The following is a 16,623-nucleotide window of genomic DNA, read 5'->3' on the forward strand; positions in this document are numbered from 1 at the left end:
ACGCCTTGAAGAGATTAATGCTGAATCAGGTCAAAGTTCCCAGGTTGATGCAGGCTGGGGGAGGTCCCAAAATGTCTGCCGGGCCTAGGGGTCCAGCAGTCAGCCTGATCTGCAACTCCGGCCCCCAAACACTCACCTCAGCCGAGGCAAGCCGTCAGGGGATGCCTGGGGAGGCCCCCAAGTGTCTGCCAAGCAAAGAAACCAGCACAATCCACAACTCCAACAGAAAACTCACAGCCCCAGCGAGACACGCCTTGAAGAGATTAATGCTGAATCAGGTCAAAGTTCCCAGGTTGATGCAGGCTGGGGGAGGTCCCAAAATGTCTGCCGGGCCTAGGGGTCCAGCAGTCAGCCTGATCTGCAACTCCGGCCCCCACACACTCACCTCAGCCGAGGCAAGCCGTCAGGGGATGCCTGGGGAGGCCCCCAAGTGTCTGCCAAGCAAAGAAACCAGCACAATCCACAACTCCAACAGAAAACTCACAGCCCCAGCGAGACACGCCTTGAAGAGATTAATGCTGAATCAGGTCAAAGTTCCCAGGTTGATGCAGGCTGGGGGAGGTCCCAAAATGTCTGCCGGGCCTAGGGGTCCAGCAGTCAGCCTGATCTGCAACTCCGGCCCCCAAACACTCACCTCAGCCGAGGCAAGCCGTCAGGGGATGCCTGGGGAGGCCCCCAAGTGTCTGCCAAGCAAAGAAACCAGCACAATCCACAACTCCAACAGAAAACTCACCCTAAATCTACTTTTAACAATAAAACCTTTCTTTATTTTTATTTTGTCATGTGCCAAAATACACTTGGCAGGGCTCAGGGCATTCTCCTGGCTCTATACTCAGGGATTGCTCCTGGCATTGCTCAGGGGACCAAAGGGGATACTGGGATAGAACTGGAGTTAGCTACATGCAGAGCAAGTGTCCATCCCACCTCAATTGCTATGTTCCCCTGTTAAACACTTTGAAATATATCTAATCTGATGTTTTGTCTGATTGATTTTTATTTGATTGTGGTTAAGGGCTGCACCCTGCTGTGCTCAGTATTTACTCCTACCTCTGTTCAGTGAAGGTAAACCCAGATCAGCTTCAGATAGGACACATTCCTTACCCAGTGTACTATATCTCAGGCCCACATATGGGTTCTAAGTGCAAAATATGCCTATGCACCAAGTCTGAAAACACAGTATGAAATAAAGTGTGAAATTTGTCATTTATGCGGGTTAGACCTAGATATTTTATTTATTTTATTTTTATAAAGCAATTTTACTTTTTTAATTTTGGTAAGCAGTTTCTGAAAAATAAAACATATATCACATTGCATATATCACATTCTATTTCATTGAGCAGTGCTGTTCTCTAGCCTTCATAAATGTCAACAGTATACCTCTACTAGAAGTGAAAGAAGTACTACAAACTTTGTGTTAAAAACCTAACTTTCAGAGGAATAGTACAGCACTTAAGGTGCTTGCCTTGAAAGCACACAGCTGTCCCAAGTTCAATTCCCAGCATCCCATATGATCTCCTGAGTACTGTCAGTAGTGATTCCTGAATGCAGACACATGAGTTACCCCAGAGCACCATCAAGTGTGACCCCTCCAAACACCTAATTTTCCTCAAGCTCTTACAGAATCTCATAAATATCAAACTTGCTCTTTTTGTATTCCATATGCTATTGAATTGTAATGTCATCTATCAGAAGACTGCTTTTTTATATCAGATATCTGCTACCTCAAATCTTTCAAATATATAACCTTTCTTTCAAATAAACTGGACATATCTCAAATGAGCTACATTCTTAGTTTCTTCTATACCTTTATACATACTACTCTTCTTTCCCTAATTCTTCAAATTCAAGGAAAACTTTCTCTGATTACCTCAACTATTTTAAGAGAAGCAAAATAGTTTTTTAAGTGAATGAAATTTACTTAGAAATATGGGGGTGGATGAGAGGCAAGAGATACATGTTCAAGAGAGAACAGGGGCTTTTTCAGAGTGGAAAAGGCCAGTGAGTAAGTAAGCAAGCAGAGAAACAGACACATTTTCAAGGGAGTACATGCTTGAAAGAGAAACACCACTCTTTTAAGTGAAATCAGGTCCTTTAGGGAATATTTTTCTCCCATATATGTGTGCCTCATAGTCATTTTTGTTATTATTGCTGTTTGGGGGTTATACCTAGCTGTGCTCAGCCACCCTGGCTCTGCACTCAGGATCACTACTGGCAGTGCTCAGGGGATCATATGGGATGTTGTCCAATTAGCCACGTGCATGCGCAAATGTCCTAAACACTGTAGGGTAGTAATTTCAACCACCAATCTGACCTTTTTTTTTTTTTTTTTTGGTTTTTGGGTCACACCCGGCAGCGATCAGGCCTTACTCCTGGCTCTATGCTCAGAAATCGCTCCTGGCAGGCTCGGGGAACCATACGGGATGCCAGGATTCAAACCACCATCCTTCTGCATGCAAAGCAAACACCCTACCTCCATGCTATCTCTCCGACCCCTACCACCAAACCAATCTGACTTGTTCCTGGCCATACCATAAGTTAACTGGATAGGAATATATACTGCATGTTTTTTTTTCGTCATGTAGCACAATGTCTAATATACTGTAATGCTGAACAAACTTTTTTTTACTCTGAATAAATGACAAACAGTAAATTCCATTCTGTCCATAGCCTTATTCTGATCATGGAATTCAAGCAGCATATCATCAGGTTTATGCTTCAAGTACCATTGCCATGCCTGCCCCTGTGATGCAGCCTGAACCAATTAAAGTAAGAAGCCTGTTTTGATTTTTTTTCCCTTGTCAAATTTTAAGTTTTCTAAATGTCTCTTCTAAAAAGGAACAAGTTTGATATTTATATTCACATTTCTGATCAGAAGCACAAAATTTGTGAACTCCTTAATGTGCAGAAAATATAATTATAAATTGAATATAATTCCTACAATTTTTGAACTTTCAAACTTTACATAGTCAAATAAATTTATTTATGATGGTAAAAATCGCTAACTTGAAGTTTGACATTTGTAAGTGTATATGTGGCATTAATTAACTTCTACAATCCTGTACAATTTCCAGTATCTATTTCTAAACTTTTTCATTACTCAATATAAGACATACACATTAAGCAAGATCTTCCTAGTCCTGCTTTTCCCTAGCCCTTAATAACCTCAGATTACCTGTCTTTGTAAATTTTCCTATATAACTTATATATTTACCTTTTTGTTTATTAATGGTGTATAACATTTATAGGAAGATGGAAAGGATTAAGGACCTACTCCTCCAAGTACTCATGCTCCTAAATCAGACCCAGATTACCAAAAAGTGGTAGCCTAGTTTGATTCGAGTGTTAATAAACACCACTTTAATTCATACATACACTCAATTTTTTATTCAACTTCAATATATTTTATAGCAGGGAATTCAGCTTATTGGCCCAATTTCTTACATTTTCACATTAGGGATTAGAGAAAAGGGTTATATCTAGTAAACAGAGATTGGGTTGGAGAGATAATACAGGATATAAGGTGCTTGCCTTGCATGCAGCCAACACCAGTTCAGTCCCTGGTACTGAACATAGTTCTCCAAGCAATACAAGGGTTGATCCCTGAGCATGTGAGAAGTAAGCACTGAGCATTAATAGCATTAATGGGTGTAGTCCAAAAACAATAACAGAAAAAGAAACAGATTGCTGAACTGATTTAATGGAAACGTGAATCTTGCTTTCATTGTATTTTGTGAAGGAAAGCAGGTATACTCTCAACAATAAATGATACAAATTTTGTATTTCATTTGATTTTGCCCTCTACATAATGAACTTGATAAGTGAAACAGCCTGCTTTTAAGTCTCCACACTTTAATTTCCTCCCTGGCACACTCATTGGTTGCCTTCACTGATATCACCACTGTACTAAAAACATAAAAAGCTTTTAAATAAATTTGACTAAAATAAAATTCACATATCATAGACTTCAGCATCTTAAGTGTGCAATTCAGTAGTTATCATTACATCCATAGAGTTGTGCCACTGTTACTACTTACTGTCAGCTTTGGAACATAGCCCTATGGAGAAATAAATAACTATGAAAAACATTCCTCATCATCTCATTGTCCTGGGCCCCAACACTCTAGCAAGCTAACTCTTAGGCAGCCTCTAATCTATTGTCTTTTTGAGTATACTTTATGTATTTCATATAAATGACTCATACAATATGTGATCATTGATGACTGGCTTCTTTTTGCAGATTTTCAAGGTTCATCCTTATTAAAAGTGTGTATCAGTCCTTCATTCCTTTTTATGTCTGAACAGTAACCTAAAGTAAGAATAGTAGTATATTTTGTTTATCCTATCAGTTGATTAACTTTGGGTTTCCAGTTTTGGTATTCTGAAAGAGTATACCAGGACTGTGTAGAGATGTTTTGTTTTTCTTGACTGTATGCTTACATGTAGAATTGCAGGATCATCAGTAACATTAAATGTTTCACTTTTTGAGGTAACATTGATGTACATATTGTGTTTTAAGAGTATAGGTTCACTGAACTTCTTCAAAAGTGTGCTATCATAACATGATATATACTGATATACCAGTAATCCTTTGTATCCCTCCCATTTTTTGTTCCCACTTAGCCCCTTCATCCCAAGTAACCTCAGTTATACAGATAAGATCCAAGTGTTTTTGTCTTTGTAAAATTAGTTTAAATGTAATTATTTTTGTATATGAGTGAAATAATCTGGAATTTTATAACAAACATGATATAAGCCACAATTTTGATTTTCTTCCAGAGCTGTGTTAACAGACTTAATTACAACAAATTCATTACAGTATAAAAAGGCTTTCTATGATGTTAATATTTTCTCCAAAGGTAGTTATTTATCGTTAACTATATAGTAGTTTTATGTTCTGACTGTATTTGTATTTTACTGTATTTATATTTTACATGTGTTATTGTATTTATGTATATATACAAATTTATGTATATAAACAAATGATTAAAGTTATACTGCTTAACTTCCAGTAGAGATGGAGTTGTGCTAGATTAGGAAAAAACTCCAAAGAAAATATTAAATGTTATTCATTTAAAGTTTAATTATTTTAGTTTAAGAGAACACACTTTTTCTTATTTTCCTAATAAGTAGTTGGAAATGGTTGACATTATAGAACATTATAGAAACTAGTATCTTATACTCTTAGTCATATAAGAGATACATATTTATAAATTAGATGCATGATATATATTTATGCACATATACGTAAAACTAGAATAAAAGCTAAATCTTGCATGTCTGAAAGAAAGATGCTAATATTGTACCTCTATATACTAAATATTCTTCCTTCTGTTTTATAGGCCAAAAGGCAAAACTAATCCTCCTAGTTTATGATACAATAATTCTTATTTTCATTGAGGATATATTCTAGGAAATATGTTGGTCTTACAAAAATAAATATTTAATAATTAGGTTTAAGTTGAAAATATATGAAGATCTATGGATAATCAATTTAATCCCAAGTCCACATTTAACACACAACTGTAATAATCATATTTTATTAAACCTGAGCTGTCAGGAATTCTAAGAAACACTCTTATTTAAAAAAAGAAGAACGAGAAGAAGTAGAAGAAGAGGCTGAAGTGATAGAACAGCTGACAGGGCATTTGCCTTGTATGATAGCTGACCTGGGTTTGATCATTGGTATCTCACATGGTCCCCCAGCACCGATAGCCATAGTAATCCCTGAGAGCAGAGCCAAGGAGTAACCTGAGCACAGAAGAGCGTGACCCATAAAGTGGGGGTGAGTAAACATTTTTTAAAAAGTCCTAAAAAAGTAATATTTATATAGTCATCTATTGGAAACACATCCTAATTCAGGGATTTTTAATATGAAAAACAAATATCTCTTGGGGCCAGAGTGATAGCACAGCAGTCAAGGCATTTTCCTTGCATGTGGCCAACATAGGACAGATTCCAGTTCAAATCCCAGCATCCCATATGGTCCCTTGAGCCTGCCAAGGAATGACTTCAGAGCAAAGAGCCAGGAGTAACTCCTGAGTGCCACCAAGTATGACCAAAAAAAATAAAAATAAAAACATATCTCAATCAATTAAATTTGCCACTTCTCTTTGAGGAGGTCCTTAATAGTGCTCTTGCCTAGTAGTATGGACCAGTTACATGTTAAGGCCTCACAGTGCAGGACTAGTCAAGCCCAAGAGTGCTTGGAGGCCACCAACACAACACTATAGGTCAGGGGTCTCAAACTCACGGCCCACAGGCCACAAACAGCCCTCTGTACAACATTTTGTGGCCCTGCCCTAGAGGAATTTTGTTTTGTTTTGTTTTAGTTGTTTGGGTCACACACCCCCAATGTTCACGGCTTACTACTGACTTTGCACTCAAGGATCACCCCGACTTTGCCTCCTGCGGCCCACAAGTAAATTGAGTTTGAGACCTCTGCATAGGGGCTTGGGTGTGGTCCTGGGAGTGAAACCTGGGGCTTCAGATGCAGGGCATGCATTCCATTTCTTTGAGCTACTTTTCCAACTCTTCATCTTGCTTTTAATGCAGGGATACAGTATTATACATTGAAAGCTTAAGTTAGAAGGGGTGGGAGAGAGTCTTTGTTAAAGACAGGGGAGAAATGTAATAGACTTTTGAAGTCAAAAATGGAACACAGAGCTATTAGATAGTAAGTTCTGGATTTTTTAAAAAGTATTATAGGGGCCACACTTAGTACTTGGGAACTATGTGGTAACAGATCAAACACCATTTTACATATACAAGCCATGTACTATGCTACAGTTCATTAGCTATAGTCCCATGATTTATTTATTGGGGAGGCTGGCCTCTGAAGCAATTCTCAGTCAATTGGACCAGATGATTCAGTCAGGGCCTACCTGTGTGAGGCTGACCCAGCAATGCTAGGGATCACCGTGGTCACTCCCACCAGAGTTTTAGGGCTATCCACAGACGGATCTGCAGGTCTCTGTGGTGCCTGATATTATATTGAGATCTGTATACTTGCAAAGCAGGCTCCCCTGAGTCATCCCTTGGTACCACTGTTTAATTTGCGGTGGCAGGGACCCCACAATGGTCAGACTCTACACTCAGGAATCACTCCCACAAAGGATAGGAGTATGATACAGAATGCCTGGATCAAACAAGGGTGGTGCCATGCAAGGCAAGGCAAGAGTCCTACTATGGTACTGTTTCTCCAGCCCCGCCTGTTTGGTTTTCTTTTGGGGAACTCCCTAGCAATGCTGAGGCTCCAGGGTCAATTCAAGTGACCCTTGGCTGGTAGTTCAGCTACTTTGATGGTTTTCAGGGACACCTGAGCCACTTCCAGCAGTGCTTGGGGGCTGCCAGGACTCTCTCCAGTAGTGCTCTTGGAGCCATGCAATGCCAGTGATCAAATTCAAGGCCTCATACATGCAATATTTATACTCCAGCCTTTTGGGGGGGTTAGTTTCTTAGGGGGGGCTATACCCGGTGACACTCAGGGGTTACTTCTGGCTATGCGCTCAGAAATTGCTCCTGGCTTGGGGAACCACATGGGGTGCTTGGAGATCAAACTGCAATCCATCCTAGGCTAGTGCAGGCAAGGCAGACGGCCCCATATACTCCAGCCTTTTGAACTGTTTCCTGGTTTAGATTTTATTTTTTAAAGTAGCATGTTCTGGAACCAGAGAGAAAGCATGGCAGTAGGGTGTTTGCCTTGCACGCAGTCGACTCAGGACAGATGTGGGTTCAATTCCCAGCATCCCATATAGTCCCCCGAGCCTACCAGGAGCAATTTCTGAGCGCAGAGCCAGGAGTAACTCTTGAGCACTGCTAGGTATGGCCCAAAAGACAAAACAAACAAAAAAGTATTTTTTTATTTTATACACAAAATATTTTTCTTTAGGTTAACTGGTGCCCCTAAATAGAAAATGGTGCTCCGAAGAGGAACAGGAACTCCAAAATCACTTCAGTGGTTTTCTAGAACTATCAAATCATGTAAAAATATTTCATTATACAAGTTATATTGCATGGAAAATTACCTACTTTTTCTTTAGTATATTTATATTATAACAAAGAGATTAATACACAAATATATCACTAACCTTTGATAAGCTATGTTAAGGTTGATTAATGGTTGGAATTATGGGGCTTGAGTGATAGCACAGTAGGTAGAGTGTTTCCCTAGCATTCAGCCAACCCAGGTTCGATCCCGAGCATTCCATATGGACCCCCAAGCCAGCCAGGAGTAATTTCTGAGAGCTGCAGGGTGTGGCCCAAAAATAATCAAACAAAAAAAAGTGGAACTGTTTTTTTAATACCTGTTCAAAAATGCCTTTTCTTAAACATTTTAAAACTGACTACATTTTTAAGAATGTTGATTGATTATATTTTATAGGGTCAACTTAGATCATAAAATAATAGCACCAAATGTAATCAATAAAATTAAGCTCTAACTAAGAGCACAGAGTTTACTAGTAAAGACTTTTTTCCAGTAACTATCAGTGGCTGAAAAGTACTGTCAAGTACAGTAGTGGGGTCCAAAAGTCAAAAAAGAAAAAAGAAAAAAGAATTATTTGATACTTAACACTTTCAGTAATGAAGATGACATGAAAGATTAATAATTAAAGAGAAAATGCTAGAATTGAGGTCAAAGAGACAAGTTCTGAGAAATAGTAATTCTCATAGAACAGAACACAGTTTTTAATAGGGTCCTCACCAGCAGTGCTCCTAGACCCATGGTCCACTCCCTGGAGACACTGGGCCCAGTATTCCTGCCATGGAGGATCTCTCTGTGCATGGGGGCAGCCACGATACATCTGGCCTCTTCAGAGAAGGGGGTCTTGTGCTGCCTTCGTGAGCTTGGAGTTCCCAATAAGCAATGCGTGAGCTTCACTGAACTGTATGGCCCCTCTTTTTGGTACTATTAAAATGGGGGCTTTGATAGTGAAAATCCTGCTTTGTTTGAATTTACAAATCAAAAAAGAATCACCATCTTTTTTTAATACAGTTGGTTGATTCACCGTCTTTTAAGCAAAATTAATGAAAGGGAATTTATATCTATAAATATTTGGCAAATATTCCTTTACTTACCCGAAACTTAGCTTTCTGTACCATTTTTATATATTTTTAGACATACATAGTTGCAAATATGACAGTTCATTTATTCCTACACCTGGTGTCTCCAAAACTTACACAAAGCCATAATTATGCAAAGCCAAAAATTAGAAAAATATTCTTGTTTTTGTTTTTAGGCTACACCAGCAGTGCTCAGGTCTTACACCTGGCTTTGCACTCTGGGATAACTCCTAGCAGTGCTTCGGGGACCATATGAGATGCTGAGGATTAAACTCAGTCAACAATGTAAATTGATATAATACTATTAAACTACTGACTTCATGTAAACCACCAGTTTAATCTTATTTGAGTCAGAATTTTTTCTAAAATCCCACATTAATTTGTCATGTTTCCTTAAATCTCTGATTTGGCTGGAGAATTCATACAAAATCTAATATCCTTGCCTTCCCTTAATCTTTGACCTGTGTTACCCTTTTCTTGTCATTCATGGCCATAACAATTCAAATAGTAATGGAAAGTTATTTTTGTAGACTGCCTGTCAACTTGAGTCTGATATTTCCTCTTGATGAATATGCACTTGGGGAAAGAATATCAGAAGTAATGTTTTCTTAAAGTATCATATCTAGGATATGAGGTGCCACTATATCAAATACATCAAATTGCCGATAACGCTAATCTTGATCATTTTAAATATAATAATTTGTACAAGGCAGCACAGCTAGTAAAGTGCAGATCCTAAGTCTGAACCCAAATATAGTGACCTCCTGAAATTACTACCATGAAGTTCACAAGAAATAATTTCATCCATACACAAAGGACTTGGACCACAAATTATGGATATATAGACACATTCGAAGATAGCCAAAGTGACATCAAATTAAAACAAAAAACACTAATTTGAAGGAAACAATACAGAGAACAGAAGAAAATAATCAAAGAAACTATAATACCATCTCAGAAATAAAATCACCAAGAAAGTGAGTTTAATAAGATGAGTTTTTCCCTCAAACATCTTAGGTTTTTTATTTTGAAAAAAAATTAAAATATATAAAAATATAGTTTCTATGTATTTCTTTACTGTTCTTTTACTGAAGGATATATCTATAGGGAATGAAAAATAATTTTATAAATTATACACCTTATGTTTCAGTTTTTTTTTCACTAAGATGATAGCTGAAATTTACATGTGGAAAGTATTATAGGCAAAAGCTTTCAGAAGCAGAACTAAAATAAATACATACTGAGAAAAATAATTCCTAAAGTGAAATATTCTATTATTTGAGGGAAATAAACAAAAATAAAAATTCTCTAGGAAATTAAGAACAAGAACTCTCTAGATTTAAAAGGCCAACCTACAAAACAATTCCTAAGTAACTGGCACAAAATGACTCACTATAACAAATTATAGTAAAATTCCAGAATTAAATGGATGGGGGGAATCTCTTAAAAACTTCTGTAGAGGGTCCAGAGAGAATAGAGCAGTTAAAGCAGTTGTTTTACAGGAAACCAACTCCAGTTCAATACTCAGCACTCCAAATGGTCCCATGAACACCACCAGGAGTTACTCCTGAACACATATGGAACCAGGAGTCAGCCCCGTTGGGTTTGCTATCACAACAATAAAAAAAAGCTAGAGAGAAAATAGATGACATTGAAATGGATCGGCAACATTGTAAGTTAGATAACCTGGGACAAAGCTTATTAAATGTTGTATAAAAAAATTCAATCTGGGGCCGGAGAGATAGCATGGAGGTAAGGCGTTTGCCTCTCATGCAGGAGGTCATCGGTTCGAATCCCGGCGTCCCATATATGGTCCTCCCGTGCCTGCCAGGAGCAATTTCTGAGCCTGGAGCCAGGAATAACCCCTGAGCACTGCCGGGTGTGACCCAAAAACCACAAAAAAAAAAAAAAAAAAAAATTCAATCTAAGATTCTATTTAGACTAGAGAACTATAAATGAAAAGATTTTCATATAGTAGATTAAAAAATTACCTCACATGCATCCTTGTAAATGCTTCTGCGGAAGTATTTTCCCAAACAAATAAATATACAGAAAAAATGTGGCATAAAACTTGAAAAGATGGAGACAGCTCAATAATATAACAGGTAGGGCACAGCCTTGTATATGGATGACCCGTGTTCAACCCCTGACATCCCATATGTTCTCCCAAACCTGTCAGGAGTGATTGCAGAGTGCAAAACCAGTATTAAGTCCTGAATACCAAGAGTCGCCCAAAAGCAAAAATAAATAGATCCCTGAAAAGGCCTTCAATACAAGAAGAAGCAAAAGGAATTTCCAGAATGACAATAAAAGAAAGTTTCAGGATGGTAGATTTTAGCTAAAGACTCAAAATATTTAATGTAAGAATTGGAATGTTTGTGGCAGGAAAGAGGTTATAAATATTTTTGTATGTGAAAAATTGTTTCTTACACAAATTTTTAAGGACACGGAATAACTCAGTCAAACCTTTAGCTTGAAAACTGACTGGAGGTGGGAAGAGAAGCAATTCAGCAACAACAGAATATTTATCACTGAAGAAATTATAGAGTACACCATTTGGCTCATTAGTTTTCCTTGGGCACAATAATGAAAAGAAAGTGCATATGCACCTCTGTAATGACAGACCTTAAGTAAACACATTTATTATTAACAAGTGTTTTGCTTGATCAATTTTTGAACAAAACATTTGAAAATATAAATTGGAAATGCTACAGATAAAATTAATGAAATTTTGTTCCTAGAGATTGAATAGCTCTTTTTGCCTAGAGCCTTTAGTTTTCTTCCAACTTCAACTGCTACTTTAAAATTGTTAATGGCAAAAAAAAAATTGTTAATGCCTGTTTCCATTAAGTACATAAAATTTTAACACTGACATAAGTTTTTGCTGAAATTATTGAAGGACCTGATTTAAATTGTTTTGTTAAGAAAGGAATTAATTTGGGAAACTGGATCTCTATAAAACAGATGGAGTTTTACATATATTTGTAATTTTTACATTAAAATAATTTCTTGCATCAACATACATTAGGATCAGTGGCACCACTTAAAAAGTTTGAAATGTATTTTAAAAAGTAATAGTCAGCCAAGCATAGAATAATGGAAGGCTCCAAGAACTTTCTAAGTACCTGGATTGGGGGGAATTTTTAATTGGCAGCAACTCACAGAAGTCCTAATGACTAGGGCAGTGAGTGGAACAGTCCTGGTCACATCCACTAGGGCTGAGAGTTCTCCAGCAGATGAGGATGAAGGGAGAGTTATACATAGATTACACTAAAAAAAAAAAAAAAAAAAAAAACTTCAAAACAGTAACCTACCAAAAAGGTAGCAGGCTATAAAATTAAAAACACACATCTGTTCTATTACTAAATGCAAATAGTGATCTTAGAAGAAAAAGGGATTAAAAGCCCATTCTAAATAATGTGCGAAAACATGAAGAACTTAATCAACAAGAGTTGAAAGACCTTTACTTGAAGAACTGTAAGTCTCTTAGAAAAGAATAGAAGAGGACAATGGAAAAACAATTCCATGTTCAAGGATTGGAAAAAAGAATGACCACTGTCTAATGGCAATCCTACCTAAATTATTTCACATATTCAATGCAATTCCCAGTTAAATTCCAATGATGTTTGTAAAGGATTTAGAATAGTCACTGATAAAATTTGTATAGAAACATAAAGCATCCTGAGTAATCAAATTAAGAGTCAAGTTAGGAGGTAGGGGATGGGAGGGAATCTGGGGTAAGGCTTGGGAATATGGGAACACTGGATGGTGGGGACAGTGTATGCTTGAAAACCCATTGTAAACAAATATGTAAACCATGGTGTCTAAATAAAAGGGGAAATTACTAAAAAACAAAGCACACTCTACTATTCCCAGTAATTCTAGCTAATGCAAAAAACAACAACAAAAGAAATAAAGTCTACATATGTTAGGGAAGAATAAAACTCTCTTCAGATGACATGAGAGAACTAACAAAAACAATCCTATAAGCAGTTATTAGCAAAGTTTTAGGAGACCAGATGAACATGTAAAAAGTCAATCATCTACCAGGAATGTACCAAAATGTAGTAAGTACTCAGGTATAAGTCTAAATAAAATAAAAGATAAAGATGAGGAAAATTACAAAGTTAACAAAATAAATTAACCAAGAGACAAATAGACATTCCACATGTATACCTTAAAAACTCAATACTGACATGAAGCCAGTTCTTTCCAATTTAAAATATAGGGTCAATGCAATCCTATAAAAGTCAGAAGGTTATTATAGTGATACGCTGATTCTAAAGCGTATATGAAAAAGCAAACTAGAATACTTAGCAATATTACAAAAGAACAACCTGCACAACAACTCAAAAATTACAAAGCTCCAGTAACCAGTAATGTGGTCTTGGCAAAAGAATAAGCATATCAATGGAACAGAATAAATAAACTGTAAGTACAATTGTTGACAAAGAAGCAAGTGAAAATACAAGAAATTAAAAGTATTCTAGCCACCACAAAAATTATATTATTAAGTACATGTAAAAGAGTGAATCTTTACATATCACACCATTCACAAAATTAAGCATAAACCTAAATGGAAATTAATATACCTATAATGCTTCTAGAATAAACATAGAACAAAAGTCTAGATGACCTGAGTTTTACAATGATTATTTTTCAAGTTACAGTATTAGAACATGATCCACAAGAGAAATAATATCTGGGTATATTAAAATTTAAAACTTTCACCAAAAAAGCAATGTTCAAAAAATGATAAGCCAAGCCACAGACTGAAAGATCTAAAAAAAATAATAATAATAACATCTGATAAAGAACTTATCTAAAATCTACATAGAACTAATTAAGAGATTTTTTGTGTGTGTGTGTGTGGTTTTTGGGTCACACCCGGCAGTGCTCAGGGGTTATTCCTGGCTCCAGGCTCAGAAATTGCTCCTGGCAGGCACGGGGTAACCATATGGGGTGCCGGGATTTGAACCAATGACCTCCTGCATGAAAGGCAAACGCCTTACCTCCATGCTATCTCTCCGGCCCTAATTAAGAGAATTTTAATGGACAAAAACACTTAGATTTTCACCAAAGAAATTATTGCAATGACAGACAAGCATATGAAAAGATGCTTCACGTCAAATGTTCTTAGGAAATTAACAACTTTAAACAATGAGATAATGCCACACTCATATTAAATGGCCAAAATCTGAAACACAAACATACCAAATGCTAATAAGAATGTAAGACTTGGGGACCAAACATTATTATAGCAGGTAGAGAGCCTTGCATATTGCTGACCCAAGTTTGATTTCTATCATCTTATATTATCTTATGTGGTCCCCCAAAATAAGTAGAAATTTATTCATTTCTGGTTGGAATGCAAAATGTTAAGACAGGTTGGCAGTTTCTTACAAGAGCCAAATGTACGAAAACTACATTCTCAGATATTTATCAGAGAGGTGTTGTAATATTTTTGTTTTTGTTTTTTTGTTTTTGTTTTTTGGGCCACACCCATTTGATGCTCAGGGGTTACTCCTGGCTAAGCGCTCAGAAATTGCCCCTGGCTTGGGGGGACCACATGGGATGCCCGGGGATCGAACTGCGGTCCTTCCTTGGCTAGGAAGACATCTTACCTCTAGCGCCACCTCACTGGCCCTGGTGTTGTAATCTTAATATTCACATCACCTGAACTTCTGAACAAATGTTTATAGAGGTTTTGTTCATTATTTTCAAAACTTGGAAGCATCTAAGATGCTTTTCAGTATGTGGAAAGATAAACTGTGATAGCCAGACAATGCAATATTACTTAAGTGCTAGAAAGAAGTACACTGTGGAAAAGTATACTTAAATGTGTATTACTGAGTAAAAGGAATCAATCTGAAAATTCTCTGTAGTAGACAATTCTAACTATTCGACATTTTGGACAAAGAACTATGGAAACGGTTAAAATATCAGGGGAAAGGGGCAGGGAACAATGAACAAGCAGAGTAAAGAGGATTGTAAGGCAATGAGACAATTCTGTATGAGATTATAATGATGAGGACATACCACTACATATTTCTCAGCCCCCTAACACCAAGATGGAGCCCTGAGGTAAACTCTGGACTTCATGCTATGTCATTGTTGGTTTAACAGTTGTAATAAATCTATCACTCTGTTACCAGATGTTTGTACAAGCAGTGTGCAAGTGTAAGAAAATCTTATGTTTGATAGTATAATTGTGGATGTATTGAAAAGGATATTTCCCTAATATCATTCATCACTCTTTGTGGTGAGCTTCAAATTGTAAGCCCGTCCTTCTGGCCCTTCCAGCCCTTAACTCTATAGTCTTTGGGCCTTATTACAATAATGTCTTTAATTTTTCTTAAAACCCATAAATGAGTGGGACCGGAGAGATAGCACAGAGGTAGGGCATTTGCCTTGCATGCATTTGTATTTCTTTCTTCGAAGTGTCTGTTCATTTTTTCTCCCATTTTTTGATTGGCCAATATGTTTTTTTCTTGTTAAGTTCTGTCAGTACTTCGTATATTTTCAATATTAGCCCCTTGTCTGATGGGTTTTGGGTGAATAGTTTTCTTAGAATGGTAACATGGTAGATGTGACATATATATAGGTACTGTATGACATATATATACTTGTTATTACCTTATATAATTATTGAAGGTTTTTATTTTTCACATGACCAAGTCATTTCACCTTTTTCTTTTGATCTTAATATATATATATTTTTTTTTTGTTTTTTTGGGCCACACCCGGTGATGCTCAGGGGTTACTCCTGGCTATGTGCTCAGAAGTCGCTCCTGGCTTGGGGGACCATCTGGGACACCGGGGGATCGAACCGCGGTCCATCCAAGGCTAGCGCAGGCAAGGCAGGCACCTTACCTCTAGCGCCACCGCCCGGCCCCTGATCTTAATATATTTTAAGAGGCTTTATATCCCAACTCAGCTAGATTCTTTTAAAAAATTAAAGAATTGAATTTTCTAAAGTTCAGGTTTAGTTGATACTCTTTTTCTTTTTCTTTTTCTTTTTTTTTTTTTTTTTTTTTGGTTTTTGTGCCACACCCATTTGACACTCAGGGGTTACTCCTAGCTATGCGCTCAGAAATCGCCCCTGGCTTGGGGGGACTATATGGGACGCCGGGGGATGGAACCACGGTCCGTCCTACGCTTGCAAGGCAGACACCTTACCTCTAGCGCCACCTTCCAGGCCCCTAGTTGATACTTTTTTTTTTTTTTTTGGTTTTGGTTTTGGTTTTTGGGCCACACCCGTTTGACGCTCAGGGGTTACTCCTGGCTGTGCGCTCAGAAATCGCCCCTGGCTTGGGGAGATCATATGGGATGCCGGGGGATCGAACCGCAGTCCGTCCTACGCTAGTGCTTGCAAGGCAGACCTACCTTATCTCTAGCGCCAACTTCCCAGCCCCCTAGTTGATACTCTTAAAAAAATTATAAATTTGGGCCAGAGAGATAGCATGGAGGTACGGCATTTGCCTTTCATGAAGAAGGATGGTGGTTCGAATCCCGGAATCCCATATGGTCCCCCGAGCCTGTCAGGAGTGATTTCTGAGCTTA

At 37.5% G+C, this 16,623-nt stretch overlaps 2 protein-coding genes across 2 annotated transcripts in view; both read left to right on the top strand.

Annotated features, from left to right (window-relative positions):
• Positions 1–2,784, top strand: part of BOLL (boule homolog, RNA binding protein) — a 45,061-nt gene extending 42,277 nt beyond the window's left edge. The window contains exon 9 of the mRNA XM_049773320.1: positions 2,668–2,784. Within this exon, the coding sequence (XP_049629277.1) occupies positions 2,668–2,784 (117 nt within the window). The remainder of the gene's footprint in view (positions 1–2,667) is intronic.
• Positions 1–16,623, top strand: part of SF3B1 (splicing factor 3b subunit 1) — a 350,612-nt gene that overhangs the window by 51,071 nt on the left and 282,918 nt on the right. The gene's annotated exons all lie outside the window — the stretch shown is intronic.

The sequence above is a fragment of the Suncus etruscus genome, chromosome 5 (assembly GCF_024139225.1).
Source record: "Suncus etruscus isolate mSunEtr1 chromosome 5, mSunEtr1.pri.cur, whole genome shotgun sequence".
NCBI lineage: Eukaryota > Metazoa > Chordata > Mammalia > Eulipotyphla > Soricidae > Suncus > Suncus etruscus.